This window comes from Chaetodon trifascialis, chromosome 2 (genome assembly GCF_039877785.1).
Source record: "Chaetodon trifascialis isolate fChaTrf1 chromosome 2, fChaTrf1.hap1, whole genome shotgun sequence".
Lineage (NCBI taxonomy): Eukaryota > Metazoa > Chordata > Actinopteri > Chaetodontiformes > Chaetodontidae > Chaetodon > Chaetodon trifascialis.
Window position 1 is genome coordinate 25,772,237 of NC_092057.1, and position 14,196 is coordinate 25,786,432.

Sequence of the window (14,196 nt, forward strand, 5' to 3'; positions counted from 1 at the left end):
TGCCCATGGCTCTCATCCCCAAGCCCATTCTCTCCCACTGAAGATATGATTTTTTTAAGGTCAGGTCAGAAATGCATTTCTTTTTTTAACAAAACTAATTGATTTCCTAAAACATCTGGACCCAGTAGACTAGAGTTAATAGAGACAGTTGTGCATCAATGGGAAACTGTTTTCAGCAGTACATTAATGCACATTTATGCATTAGTTGTTCTTAGAATCAGTTAAATGTTGTTTTTGTATTTTCATCGAATCTAGTGAACAATAATAAAGTATAGAAGGTTGGCTGACTTATCTTTTAAAGCACTGAATCACCCAAATTACCCCCAAATTATTTTTCTCTTACTCTATCTCTAGTGGTATCTAGCCCTGCAGAGATTTTAGTTTTACTTGCTCAGATTTCACATGTCTGCCTCTGAGATTTCTGCCGCCTCCACAGTATAATGGAGGTGAATAGAATTTAGATGCCTTATGTTTGTTTCACTCTGATGTAGTAGTGAACTTGGTTTGTTTTGTAAAAGGAGTCTGGTCAAAACATGCCCTCATTCCCTTCCTTCTCACTTCTTTTTATACTACCAGGTGATCCAGCTGTATGAGACCATGTTAGTGCGCCATGGTGTCATGTTGGTAGGGCCTACAGGTGGAGGTAAAACCACTGTCTACACCATCCTGGCAGACACACTGGAGGCCCTTCATCGCACAGGGCACAAAGCTAACAACCCCTTCTACCAACCTGTCAAGACTTATGTTCTCAACCCAAAATCTGTCACAATGGGAGAGCTCTATGGAGAGGTGCTGTAGACAAGAGAATGCATGATGCAGCTTCTTAGCTACCCTCTCTACTCCTGTTTATTTATTTTATTAACCTCAACCTTCAGGTTAACACATTAACACTGGAGTGGCGTGACGGACTGATGGCGCTGAGCATCCGGGATGCAGTCAGCGACACCAGTGACCACCACAAGTGGGTGATCTGCGACGGGCCAGTTGACGCCCTGTGGATTGAGAACATGAACACGGTGCTGGATGACAACAAGATGCTCTGTCTGGCTAACAGCGAGCGAATCAAACTTTCTCCATCCATACATATGGTGTTTGAGGTGAGAGCTGAGCACTTTCACCTTTCTTGAATACGTTTGTTGCTCTCTGCTTTAGTGCATACTTACGGGGTTCCACAGCAATTTGTGCTTCTAGATCAGCTTATTTACATTTCATTGTCTGTTTTTCAGGTCCAGGACTTGGCCGTAGCATCTCCAGCCACAGTCAGCCGCTGTGGGATGGTATATATTGACCCAGATGAGCTCAAGTGGATGCCCTATGTCCAGACATGGATAAGTGGATTAGGAGCCAAGGTTGTACATACTGTATCTCTGTCATCCCCAGATCTTTTAGAATCCATCCATTATCTTCCGCTTATCCGGGGCCGGGTTGCGGGGGGAGCAGTCTGAGCAGGAACGCCCAGACTTCCCTCTCCCCGGACACTTCCTCCAACTCTTCCGGGGGGATCCCGAGGCGTTCCCAGGCCAGCCGAGTGACGTAGTCACCCCAGCGTGTCCTGGGTCTTCCCCGGGGCCTCCTCCCGGTGGGACATGCCTGGAACACCTCCCTAGGGAGGCGTCCAGGGGGCATCCGATAGAGATGCCCGAGCCACCTCAGCTGACTCCTCTCGATGCGGAGGAGCAGCGACTCTACTCTGAGCTCCTCCCGGGTGACAGAGCTCCTCACCCTATCTCTAAGGGAGCGCCCCGCCACCCTGCGGAGGAAACTCATTTCAGCCGCTTGTATCCGGGACCTCGTTCTTTCGGTCATGACCCAAAGTTCATGACCATAGGTGAGGGTAGGAACGTAGATTGACCGGTAAATCGAGAGCTTCGCCTTTCGGCTCAGCTCCTTCTTTACCACGACAGACCGATACAGCGACCGCATTACTGCAGCCGCTGCACCGATCCGCCTGTCAATCTCACGTTCCATCCTTCCCTCACTCGTGAACAGGATCCCAAGATACTTAAACTCCTCCACTTGAGGCAGGAACTCTCCCCCAACCTGAAGGGAGCAAGCCACCTTTTTCTGGTCGAGAACCATGGCCTCGGACTTGGAGGTGCTAACTCTCATCCCAGCTGCTTCACACTCGGCTGCGAACCGCCCCAGCGCATGCTGAAGGTCCTTGCTCGAGGAAGCCAACAAGACAACATCATCCGCGAAAAGCAGAGACGAAATCTGCCGGCCCCCGAACCGAACCCCCTCCGGCCCCTGGCTGCGCCTAGAAATCCTGTCCATAAAAATGATGAACAGAACCGGTGACAAAGGGCAGCCCTGCCGGAGTCCAACATGCACCGGGAACAGGTCCGACTTACTGCCGGCAATGCGGACCAAGCTCCTGCTCCGGTTGTACAGGGACTGTACAGCCCTCAACAGAGGGCCTCCAACCCCATACTCCTGGAGCACCTCCCACAGAATGACGCGAGGAACACGGTCGAATGCCTTCTCCAAGTCCACGAAGCACATGTGGACTGGTTGGGCAAACTCCCATGAACCCTCAAGCACCCTGTGGAGGGTATAGAGCTGGTCCAGTGTTCCACGGCCAGGACGAAAACCGCATTGTTCCTCTTGAATCCGGGGTTCGACTATCGGCCGGATTCTCCTCTCCAATACCCTGGAATAGACTTTACCAGGGAGGCTGAGGAGTGTGATCCCCCGATAGTTGGAACACACCCTCCGGTCCCCCTTTTTAAAAAGAGGGACCACCACCCCAGTCTGCCAGTCCAGAGGCACTGTCCCCGTCTGCCACGCGATGCTGCAGAGGCGTGTCAACCAAGACAGTCCTACAACATCCAGAGACTTGAGGTACTCAGGGCGGATCTCATCCATTTTGCCACCGAGGAGCTTGCGAACTGCCTCAGTGACTTCAGCCCCGGTGATGAATGAATCGACCTCCAAGTCCCCAGTCTCTGCTTCCTCTACGGAAGACATGACAGAGGGATTGAGGAGATCCTCGAAGTATTCCTTCCACCGCCCGACAATATCCCCAGTCGAGGTCAACAGCTCCCCACCTCCACTGTAAACAGTGTTGACAGAAAGCTGCTTCCCCTTCCTGAGGCGCCGAACGGTTTGCCAGAATTTCCTCGAGGCCGACCGGTAGTCCTCCTCCATGGCCTCCCCGAACTCCTCCCAGACCCGAGTTTTTGCTTCTACAACCGCCCGAGCTGCCGCACGCTTGGTCCGCCGGTACCCATCAGCTGCCTCAGGAGTCCTATGAGCCAACCAGGCCCGATAGGACTCCTTCTTCAGCTTGACGGCATCCCTTACTTCCGGTGTCCACCACCGGGTTCGGGGGTTGCCGCCACGACAGGCACCGCCGACTTTACGGCCACAGCTATGGACGGCTGCATCAACAATGGAAGTGGAGAACATGGTCCATTCGGACTCAATGTCTCCAACCTCCCTCGGGATCTGGTTGAAGCTCTCCCGGAGGTGGGAGTTGAAAACTTCCCTGACAGCGGGTTCCGCCAGACGTTCCCAACAGACCCTCACCGTACGTTTGGGTCTGCCAAGTCTGTCCCGCTTCTTCCCCTGCCAGCGAATCCAACTCACCACCAGGTGGTGATCAGTTGACAGCTCAGCCCCTCTCTTTACCCGAGTGTCCAAGACATACCGCCGAAGGTCAGATGATACCACTACAAAGTCGATCATTGACCTCCGGCCTAGGGTGTCTTGGTGCCACGTGCACTGATGGACACCCTTATGCTTGAACATGGTGTTCGTTATGGACAAACTGTGACTAGCACAGAAATCCAATAACAGAACACCACTCGGGTTCAGATCGGGGAGGCCGTTCCTCCCAATCACTCCCCTCCAGGTGTCACTGTCGCTGCCCACGTGAGCATTGAAGTCTCCCAGCAGAACAATGGAGTCCCCGGTTGGAGCACTTTCCAGTACCCCTCCCAGGGACTCCAAGAAGGCCGGGTACTCTACGCTACTGTTCGGCCCGTAGGCCGAAACAATAGTGAGAGACCTATCCCCAACCCGAAGGCGCAGGGAAGCGACCCTCTCGCTCAGCGGGGAGAACTCCAACACATGGCGGCTGAGCTGGGGGGCTATAAGCAAGCCCACACCAGCTCGCCGCCTCTCACCGCGGGCAACTCCAGAGTAGAAGAGAGTCCAGCCTCTCTCAAGGAGTTGGGTTCCAGAGCCCAGACTGTGCGTGGAGGTGAGCCCGACTATCTCTAGCCGGTACCGCTCAACCTCCCGCACTAGCTCAGGCTCTTTCCCCCACAGTGAGGTGACATTCCATGTCCCCATAGCCAGAGTCGTTGTCCAGGGTTTGGGTCGTCGGGGCCCCCGCCCACGACTGCTACCCATTCCACATAGCACCGGCCCCTTCTGATCCTTCCTGCGGGTGGTGGGCCTACGGGAAGGCGGGCCCACGTCGCTCCTTCGGGCTGTGCCCGGCCGGGTCCCGTGGGCAAAGACCCGGCCACCAGGCGCTCGCCTGCAAGCCCCAACCCCAGGCCTGGCTCCAGGGCGGGGCCCCGGTGACGCCAATCCGGGCGACGTATGCTTCCTTGATTTAATGTCTTTCATAGGGGCTTTTTGAACTGCTCTTAGTCTGACCCGTCACCTAGAACCTGTTTGCCTTGGGAGACCCTACCAGGGGCATTAAGCCCCGGACAACATAGCCTCTAGGATCATTCGGGTACTCAAACTCCTCCACCACGATAAGGTGGCAGTTCAAGGAGGAACACTTTTAGAATCGTATTTGGAATTGCAAAACAACTTTTGAAAGTGCCTAGAGGCATGTTGATTGTGAGCATTATGTTTTCAAAATTAGGAATATACTTGAATTTGAATTTGAATATACATGTGTTCATGTAGCCTAAACCAAAAGTCTTTTGATATTTCAAATGAAACGATCTCATTGTAGTATTTTTTTTTGTCTCCTGGCATTGAAACTAGCAGTCATTGAAGAACCCTGAACAAAAGATAAAATCAAAGTGAATATGAACAACTTCGAACAGTTACTTTATTTTTCATTTCCATTTTCAAGTGCATTTATAGCAACAATTTAACCATAATGATAAAGACTTATGGCATTACGGGTCAGTCTTAGTACACACAATATAAGTTACATTCATTGTAATCAGGTCTTCTCACAGGTCATAGTTCTGAACCCTTGATCACAGTCCATTGCAGAGACAGTTATCATTCAAACATCAAATACACTTCATGCTCTTACTGTATATCACTTATCATCTCATCATCTGCCCATCATTGCTTTTGTATTCTGTCTGTGTGAAACTGTGGCTGTGTGTTCCTGACAATTTGTGCACTGGAACATGATTGGAAATGTGCCTTTTCAGTCATTACAAGCAGGAGAACTTCAGCATCAGCAAGAATGCTGATGAGAGCACATCACATCAAAGTTTATAGTTTGATGCTCAGGGTGACTTATGCCACAGTGAGAGTGGGGCATCCCTCCCCTCACCTTCTTTCTCTCTTGCTGTGTACGTCTTTGTCTCGGTGTCTAATTGACTGAAACTTGACAGTGCATTTGTGTGTTGCTTTTGTTGTGTCCCCCTCTTTTATGCTATATTAAGCTAAAATTTAGTGGGCTGATATGAGAGCAGTATCAATGTTGTCATGCAACACTTGGCAAGAAAGTGAATGAATGCTTTTCTGACAGTGTTGAACTATGTAACTCAAACTATGTCAATCTATTTTGCTTCAGTGATTATGTGTCTTTAAAGGCACTTCCGTCTGCCTACATCCATCTCTCTGTGATTTATTTCTTCCTTTGCTCCATGCTGTGTCTCTAGCTTCCAGACTCAGTGCGGACATACCTGCTGGAGCTCTTTGAGCAGTATGTGGAGAAGGGCCTTCAGTTCGTGTTGAAGCATTGCACCCAGGCCATTCACCAAGTGGATATCAGCAAAGTCACCACACTTTGTTCCCTGCTGGAGGCACTGCTGCTGAGCAAAGGAGGGCCAGACCTCAAAATGGTACATCAATCACAAGATTTAACTGTCAAGTTGATGGGCAAGGTCAGATGATAAAAGGTATAACCTTTACTTAAACCACACGACACCAAGAACTTGATGACTGGACTCCACAAATACATAAACTGGCACAGGCATATAGTCGTTTATATGTATATTTAATTTTGAACCATTACCTGCAGTTACTTTTTAACTAAGTTTCTTCCTCTCTTGTTTTTCTGTGTGTTGGTGTCAGGATTCCAAGCATCTCACCAGTGTATTATGTCAGACCTTCATATTTTGCTACCTGTGGGCAGTAGGCGGCAACTTGACCAGTTCTCACTGGGATGCTTTTGACACCTTTGTCAGAGAGCAGTTTGAAGACAACAGCAATGCTAAGGTATAAACATATGCACACATCCACAGATACACACAGAAATAGATGGCCAGGATAGAGGCTTTTTTGTACTATACTGGATTGGAGCAGACACCATGTATGTTTGAAAAACACTGACATACATACAAACAAACATGTCACAGCTGTGTCTCACATGTCCACTGTTGCTGTGAATCTCATCTCTGCCACTCAAGGCATTTTTCTGTCCCTCATCTGTATTACTGAGAGTCAAATGCATTTACCAACGCATTTGCTGATATTGGCATGAAATATGTGAAAAAGCCTGAAGGTTAGCTCATATTATATATTACATGAAAGTACTCTTGGCACTGGGTATTTCTAGCTGGAGCACAGCTAATCTGAGAGAGGATTCTTTTCTATGATATCAGTCACTTGTGTGAAATGGCGTTTTCCTCGATCCTCAGTGCCTTGCCATGTCTCGCAACTGTCAGTGGTGAGTGTGTGTGTGTGTGTGTGAGTGTGTGTGTGTGTGTGTGTGTGTGTGTGTGTGTGTGTGTGTGTGTGTGTGTGTGTGTGTGTGTGGAGAATGGGAGGGACGGGTTTTCTCTGTTTTTCTGTTTTTCCTTTACAATGTTTGTACAACAACTGTTGTAAAGCACTTTGTTTTGCATTTTATTTGTATGAAAAGAGCTATATAAAGTAAGTTTGATTAGAGTTTGATTTGAAATAAGATATTAAGAATATTGTACATTTTAGAAATACATTCAGTGAGTTACAAGAACATAAGATAGATCAAATAGGAAGGATGAGCTTTGTGCCAAGGATGGAAAAGTCCATTGCATACCATCAGAATTATGACTCTGTCATTATATAATGGAGGAATACATTTTTATTTGCAAAGAATGTGGTGCAGAGAAATAAATGAAAGGGTGTAGAGGCTGAAATTATGAATCCATCAGTCTTTGAGGAACAGGAAAAGGAAAGTTCATTGTTTGTCTTTGCTGGCAGTAGTGGCAGATGAGGGAATGTCTTATTGACAGAGGCAGAACACAGTAGGGTACAAACATGGTGGAGTGAGCATGTTAGTAAAAGATTCACGAAGACTGCACAGTATCATCTGGAACATCCCACATCCCTGTCTGTGCATAAGGAGCTGAATGTTGTGAATTTTAATGTTATTTATACCAGACTGTTTGTGTCTAAGTTTTGGTGTGTTTACTATGAGATGAAGGCAGTGCAGCCAGCTCCCACCTGTGAAGCTTGAGGGACTAAACTGCACATGCAGACATCAGTACCAGCAGGTTTCAGGGAAACAAAAATGGCAGACAAATACTGATTCATATGCCACGGGGAAACATCCAAAGTACCACATAACAGAAACTACAGAGAACAGCAGAGTAGAATGAGTGTGTTTAATGCTTGATTTAAGAAGGTTTTACATCTAATTCAATACAGTCTAATGTAGGCACTTGTGCATTTTCGTGTTTGGCAATTAATGTGCTTTGATCTGTACCATGCAGCTCCCAAAGCATGGCACCCTGTGGAGTGTGTACATGAACTTTAACTACAAGCGTCTGGAGCCATGGGAGAAGATAATCCCTTTGTTTAAATACAACAGGGAGCAGCCCTTTTTTGAGATGCTGGTCCCCACCACAGACACTGTCCGCTATGGCTACCTGATGGAGAAGCTGCTATCTGTGCGACGTTCTGTGCTCTTCACGGGCGGCACTGGAGTAGGGAAGGTAAGGATTCATCAATACAGTAGAAACAGTAGCAACACTGTGAAATACTGTACTATAAAGAGCAGCACACTGATTGAATAAAAAGATACAACGCCATGTTGTTATGTATTTGCCCACTTGTTTCCCTTTTAAGACACTAAAGGGGTGTCTGGGTACAGAGAGGAAAACCACTGGCCACAGCTGGTGTGTCAGTGAATACTGGCAGCGCCACTGCAAGAGCAGGTTCTTCTGGTTACTTTTTGCACCTGATTAACCAGGATCTTTTGCCCGTGTTGAGCTTGCTTTGTTGTCTTTGAGTTTGCATGAATTGGGCCCTTTCTTACAACCAGCACACAGTGCAAGTGTCATTGCTAGTTTACCTTATCTTACGTGTCATAGCACTTGTCGTTTTCATGCCCAGCGGCCATGCTATGTATGTGGCAAATGAACCTGCACCCATCTGTGCACTCATGGGCACGCTCATCTTAAATAATGTATGGTCAGGTGTAGAGCTGGGCAATATGGCTGAAAAATGTATCATGATTTAAGTGTTTCATATCAGTCAATATCGATAATTATTGATATTTTTTATGACCTATTTAAAATAAGGACTTTGTCATAAGGAACTGAAGTACCTCTGCATGGTGGTCTGCTGCTTGTGCGGTGGTGCTGTGGTTGCAGATGTTCATGCAACCAACCTTGCTTCACAACTTCTGGTTTCTTCTGACGAATAAAAAAAATTATTGAATGTTTTATCAAACGCTTTTTTTATTAATATTGATTACGTGTCTATCGCGAGACATATCATTATCGTTTTATCGCCCAGCCCTAGTCAGGTGCATTGTTGGCTGAGCCATAGATCATTAGATCAAGACAGACTGTGTTAATAGTGCATGCACACTGGGGAGCACTATAGTGTGATTTAACAGCAAGTATAGAAAACACGGAACAAGCCCCGATGGAAACACTAGAAAATAAGCTTATTAAAATGACTGAACATGGCAGACACTTTAAATATCGTGTCTGTGTGCTTTTAATATTGCAAGTGATTGAGATTTTAAAGGTGTGAATATTAGCTCAGATACAATCTGTGGACACCCCATTCTTTTCTATCCACACAAGGTTATTTATGCATGTCTTTACATATTTTAACCCGAACCCTTACCCTCAGCCCCCCTCTTAACCTAACCCTCATTAAATATGGAGACGAGATAGCTAGAGATCAGGAGTTAATAAGGGTTAAGAGCACACATTAAAAATCATCAATACTGCACCTCTTCACGTAATCTTGAAATTACAAGGAATACATTGGCTGCAGAGATCATAGCAAAATCCATATAAAATGCCCCAGTAATTAATGCTGGTTTGGTTTGAACTTTTTCCCATAGATCTTCATTTGTTTTGCCAAAATTTCAAGAGAATTATTGAAAAGCTTCTGAAACTAATGAAACCTTTGATGTTACAGGTCAAACTTGTTAGACAAGAAATAAATATGTCTGTGTTACTGAAGTATTTTTGTGTGTCTGTCCTTCACAGTCAGTGGTGGCCCGGGGCCTTCTTAACAGTATCCATGAAAAGGCAGGATACCTTCCAGTCTACATCAACTTCTCTGCTCAGACCTCCTCCGCCCGCACGCAGGAGATCATTGAGTCCAAACTGGAGAAAAAGAGGAAGAACATTCTGGGTATAGGAGCAAGAAAAATTGTTCTTGATTTAGGCTGTTCATCGAGCCGTCCATTCATCTCTCTGTTTATGCAGTTATCTGTCATTATTCTACTTTTTCAATCCATCTTCAGACAGTACTGTCCTATCATCCTGCCATCTGTCAATCAATACACCTGTTAACCTTTTTCCTTTTCCCTCCCTGTAGGTGCTCCTGGTAACAAGAAGTTAGTGGTGTTTGTGGATGACCTGAATATGCCTAAACTGGACACTTACGGCTCTCAGCCCCCTATAGAACTACTGCGTCAATTCCAAGACTTTTCTGGCTTCTATGACAGAAACAAGTTCTTCTGGAAGGAGATCCAGGTATAAATGTATACAAACAAGATGAGCTCTATTGTGATGCTGCAGTTTAGTCATCATTATGTATGTGCATACACCTGAGATTGGTTGCAAGGAGTTTAGCAGATGGCAGTTACAGTGTCTGGCAACATGTGGTCACCCCTTTTATGAAGTGTTAAGGCACAGTTTTCCATTTCACACATAATTTTCAATTTCTACACGTTAAAAACACAAGATACATCCTGCAGACAAGACATGTTCGGAGTTATTGTTGGCGACTGTGAACAGAACTTCTCTAGCTGTTTCCTCCTGTTTACAGTCTTTATGCTCTAAGAAAAACCTTCCAAGAACTGTGCTCAACACAGAAAGATGGAAACGATATTGATTTTCTCATCTAACTTGAGGTGAGATGGCAAACAGCCACATTTCCCAAAATGCTTGATTGTTTTTCTGTTGAGGTAAAAAGTGTAGATATAGCTATTTAGTTTTTGTTTTCACGCAGTCAGCATCAACTTCATTTGTTGTAGCTGGACTTTTAATGAAGTTTGTCCATTTATACAAGAAACCCATTCATCTTGTGTGCCTGTGTGTGTTTCTATCTGTATGTGTGTTAATATAGTCGACCCATATTTATTTTCTGTATCAATAGAAAGTTTCCAACATTTAACTTTACTATACAACTGCACACACACACATGCACACACTCACAAGACTGATTGCACTTCAGATTGCTTGTGAAGTCTTACAGTACAATAGCTGAGTGTGTGTTTGTGTGCAGGTGTGTATGGGGAAAGTTGAAGTTGCACATAAGCAATACATTCAGGATCTTGTATAATAATGCACTGCACCACAGAAAGACAAGGTCATACACATGCAAACACATAAATATACAGCAAATACATTCCTGCAGAGTTACCAGTTTTTACTGGTGAACAAAGGGTTATATTTCAGGAGTAGGTGTGTGTGGTTTCCATCTGGAAACACAATTACACAAACCAACTTATTTTATTCAGTATAGTTATTTTTTTCATTCAACTATTCATTCTGCCTATGAAGATTTTTTTTTTGTTTGTTTGTTTAAGTTTTAGTCGTGACATATGTTAAGTGCAGTATTTACAGTCCAAAGTTGAACAGAATCAGTGCAGCACAGGACGACCAGAGAAGGAGGGAGTGTAGTTTATACCCATCTGCCTTTGCAGGCATTCTGTCTGTATCGTGCTCTGATGTTCCATCCCTCTAGCGCCTGCTCACATTACCTTCACTGGCAGAGTGTGTCTTATTTGTTTCTCTCAGGAGAAAATAAAACACACATTGCTCTTATGGATTTTTTTGAACCAGAAGAAATGCAAATATAGTTACGTAGCTATCTGTAGCTTTCCAGATGCTGGAATGTCAGACTTCAGAGCAGGAGAAATATTCTTATTGTTTACAGATCAGATTGGATTCAAAGTGTTATATGTTTAAATGAAATTTGTCTACCTGATGTCTTGAAATCAAGAATTCAGCTGGATAACAGGAGACAAACCAAACTGAAACTTCACTTCATTCTGTGTCGTATTTCATGCATACAGTTTACTAGAAGGCAATTCTTTTACACTGAAAAGACAACAAACATTTCCTCTCATCTTTTCATGTCAGGAATTTCATCCAGCTAAATGCTAAACACTTGCTACCTCGCACATTGAAATAAATCTAAAGTAGTGCCGAAACACTTCATCAACCAATTGATTTGTAGACTGAAAGAAAATTGATCATCAAAAAATTCCAAAAAGTCATTTAAGGGCTAAAGTTCTTCTCAAATGTGAGGATGTGCTCATATTTTGTCTTTTTTGTATTTTTGAACTGAATAACTTAATGTTTTGTACTGTTAGAGAAAACAAACAACATGAAGAGGTCATCTTGAGCATTTTTAGAATTTTTTGACATTTTCTAGACTGAATGAAATGATAAATTGAGGAAAATTATCCTCTTCGTCCTTTCTTACTGTCCAGGAAATGATCATTGCCGCGGCGTGTGCTCCTCCTGGAGGGGGCCGTAATCCGGTGACCCCCCGTTTCATCCGCCACTTCAGTATGCTGTGTCTTCCCACACCCTCGGAACACAACCTCAAGCAGATCTTCAAAGTGAGGAAACGCATGCACAGGCACACATATATATACACACACATACATGTTCTTAACTGGTTCAGGAACATTATTATGTTGGCAGAACGTGATGTTCCTGCACATCTCTTCATGATATCTGACTTTCCCTTTTGCTCTGACCCTCTTTCTCATTTATCCCCATTCCTTAGTATTAATTTTCTTTAATCACACTTTGTCCCCTCTTCATGGCTTTAACGATCTATTTTTCCTCCCAACCTTCCTCCAGGCCATCCTGAGTGGTTTCTTGAGTGAGTTTTCTAAGGCGGTGAAGGACTGTGCTGGTCAGATTGTGGATGCTGCTGTAGAGATTTATGACCGTTTGAGTGTAGATCTGCTACCCACTCCAGCTAAGTCCCACTATGTCTTCAATCTCCGGGACCTTTCCAAGTGTGTCCAAGGTGAGACATGAGCCCTCATGGGATTTGACCCTATCATCGGGTTGGTTTATAGGTCACACATGACTACGGCAGTAAAGATGCATTTTAATGTAAAGTATGGACAAGCATTGGTTGCTCAGGCATAAAGCACGACACTGTCTCTTTGCTGAAAGAGACTGGCCGATACAGGGAGGGTCTAAATCTTGGCACCTTCACAGCACGGGGCACAGCTATGATGCATCTCTTCAAGTCACATCAGCAGCTTTAATAGGCTGTGTTTCAGCCGAATGCTCCAAAGTCATCTGCGCCCCCACCCTCATCCCTTCACCTCATCCCTCCCTCCCTTCCCGTACCCAGCAGGCGTCATTACAGCACATAGATGAGCTCAAGTGATTTCTGCAACTGCTTTCTATATACTACTTGTTCAACATCGCTAGAGTGCATCCCTCAAACACACAATTCCCTTCAGCAATACATTATGTTGGTGAGGGGTAATAAACTGACACTCACTCTTCCCATTTACTTATATCACTGTCATCACGTGGCTTCCCTCTGCACAACGTCTTCTTGTTTTCTGTCATATTTAACATTAGTAGTTAACTTTATTTGGTGCAGATTTTGGCTTCTTGCATTGGTCTTAACTTTTGCTTGTGCTTCTTTGTTTTTATTTCTCACTCTTTTGCTCCAACGTGTTCTGTAAATTTGCATTAAAGCTGCAGTAGGTAACTTGTATAAAAGTATTTTGTATTTTGTCATGTTTACTAAAACTGTCCCTATGCCCAGACAGCAGTACATGAAACATCTGTGAAATCTGTGGAAAGAAAAAACTGTTCCACTGGTCCCACCTACTGCTCCTATTGCGATTTGCAAGAATCCACTGCGCCTGACACAAAACAACCAATCAGAGCCAGAGGAGCATCTGAGGGAGTGTCTGACATCTGTCAATCACTACTCACATATGCTACGAACCGCCCCCTCCCTCCACTCATGCTGCTGGCTGCCGCTCAGTCAAACAGCTCTCTGAGTGGCATCAGGAGGCTAGTGAAAGCTATGGTGAAGCAACAGCCACCCACAAAGGAGAAACTGCCCATACCGCCGCTGCCAACAACAGCATATACGACTAAGACAACAAATAACCATAAAGCTAATATGGCGATTGTTAGAGTAACACTTTGCAGCACATACGGTATGTTAGCAACAATGATGTAGCGCCTGGGCAGAGTTAGCTTGTTTCTGATGCTAAGGCTAACGTTACTGGTTGTCAGTCAGCTGACAGCAGATGCCGCAGGGAGCAGGGACTTGGAGGGAGGGGGATGTGGAACTTGTGTTGGTTCAAATTTTCAGGCTAAGTCTACTCTCTGCTCCATCTTACCTACTGCAGCTTTAAGATACAAAAAATTAAGATAAAAAAACCTAACAATTCTCCTTCCCATACTTCTTGCCCTCTCTCGATGTCCAGGTATACTGCAGTGTGAGCCAAGTCAAGTGAGAGACAAGAACCAGATCTTCCGTCTGTTCTGCCACGAGTGTCAGCGGGTGTTCCATGACCGACTCATCAACAGCCAAGATAAGACCTATTTCAACACCATCGTCTGTGAAATGGCCAGTAAGAACTTGGTCACA

At 45.2% G+C, this 14,196-nt stretch overlaps 1 protein-coding gene across 1 annotated transcript in view; it reads left to right on the forward strand.

The window, feature by feature from the left end:
* dnah6 (dynein, axonemal, heavy chain 6) overlaps positions 1 to 14,196 on the forward strand; it is a 133,121-nt gene that overhangs the window by 17,479 nt on the left and 101,446 nt on the right. Inside the window, exons 36-46 of the mRNA XM_070980316.1 lie at positions 577 to 789; positions 876 to 1,097; positions 1,227 to 1,349; positions 5,811 to 5,993; positions 6,226 to 6,369; positions 7,848 to 8,069; positions 9,585 to 9,732; positions 9,919 to 10,076; positions 12,044 to 12,175; positions 12,423 to 12,594; positions 14,033 to 14,179. Of these exons, the coding sequence (XP_070836417.1) occupies positions 577 to 789; positions 876 to 1,097; positions 1,227 to 1,349; positions 5,811 to 5,993; positions 6,226 to 6,369; positions 7,848 to 8,069; positions 9,585 to 9,732; positions 9,919 to 10,076; positions 12,044 to 12,175; positions 12,423 to 12,594; positions 14,033 to 14,179 (1,864 nt within the window). The remainder of the gene's footprint in view (positions 1 to 576; positions 790 to 875; positions 1,098 to 1,226; positions 1,350 to 5,810; positions 5,994 to 6,225; positions 6,370 to 7,847; positions 8,070 to 9,584; positions 9,733 to 9,918; positions 10,077 to 12,043; positions 12,176 to 12,422; positions 12,595 to 14,032; positions 14,180 to 14,196) is intronic.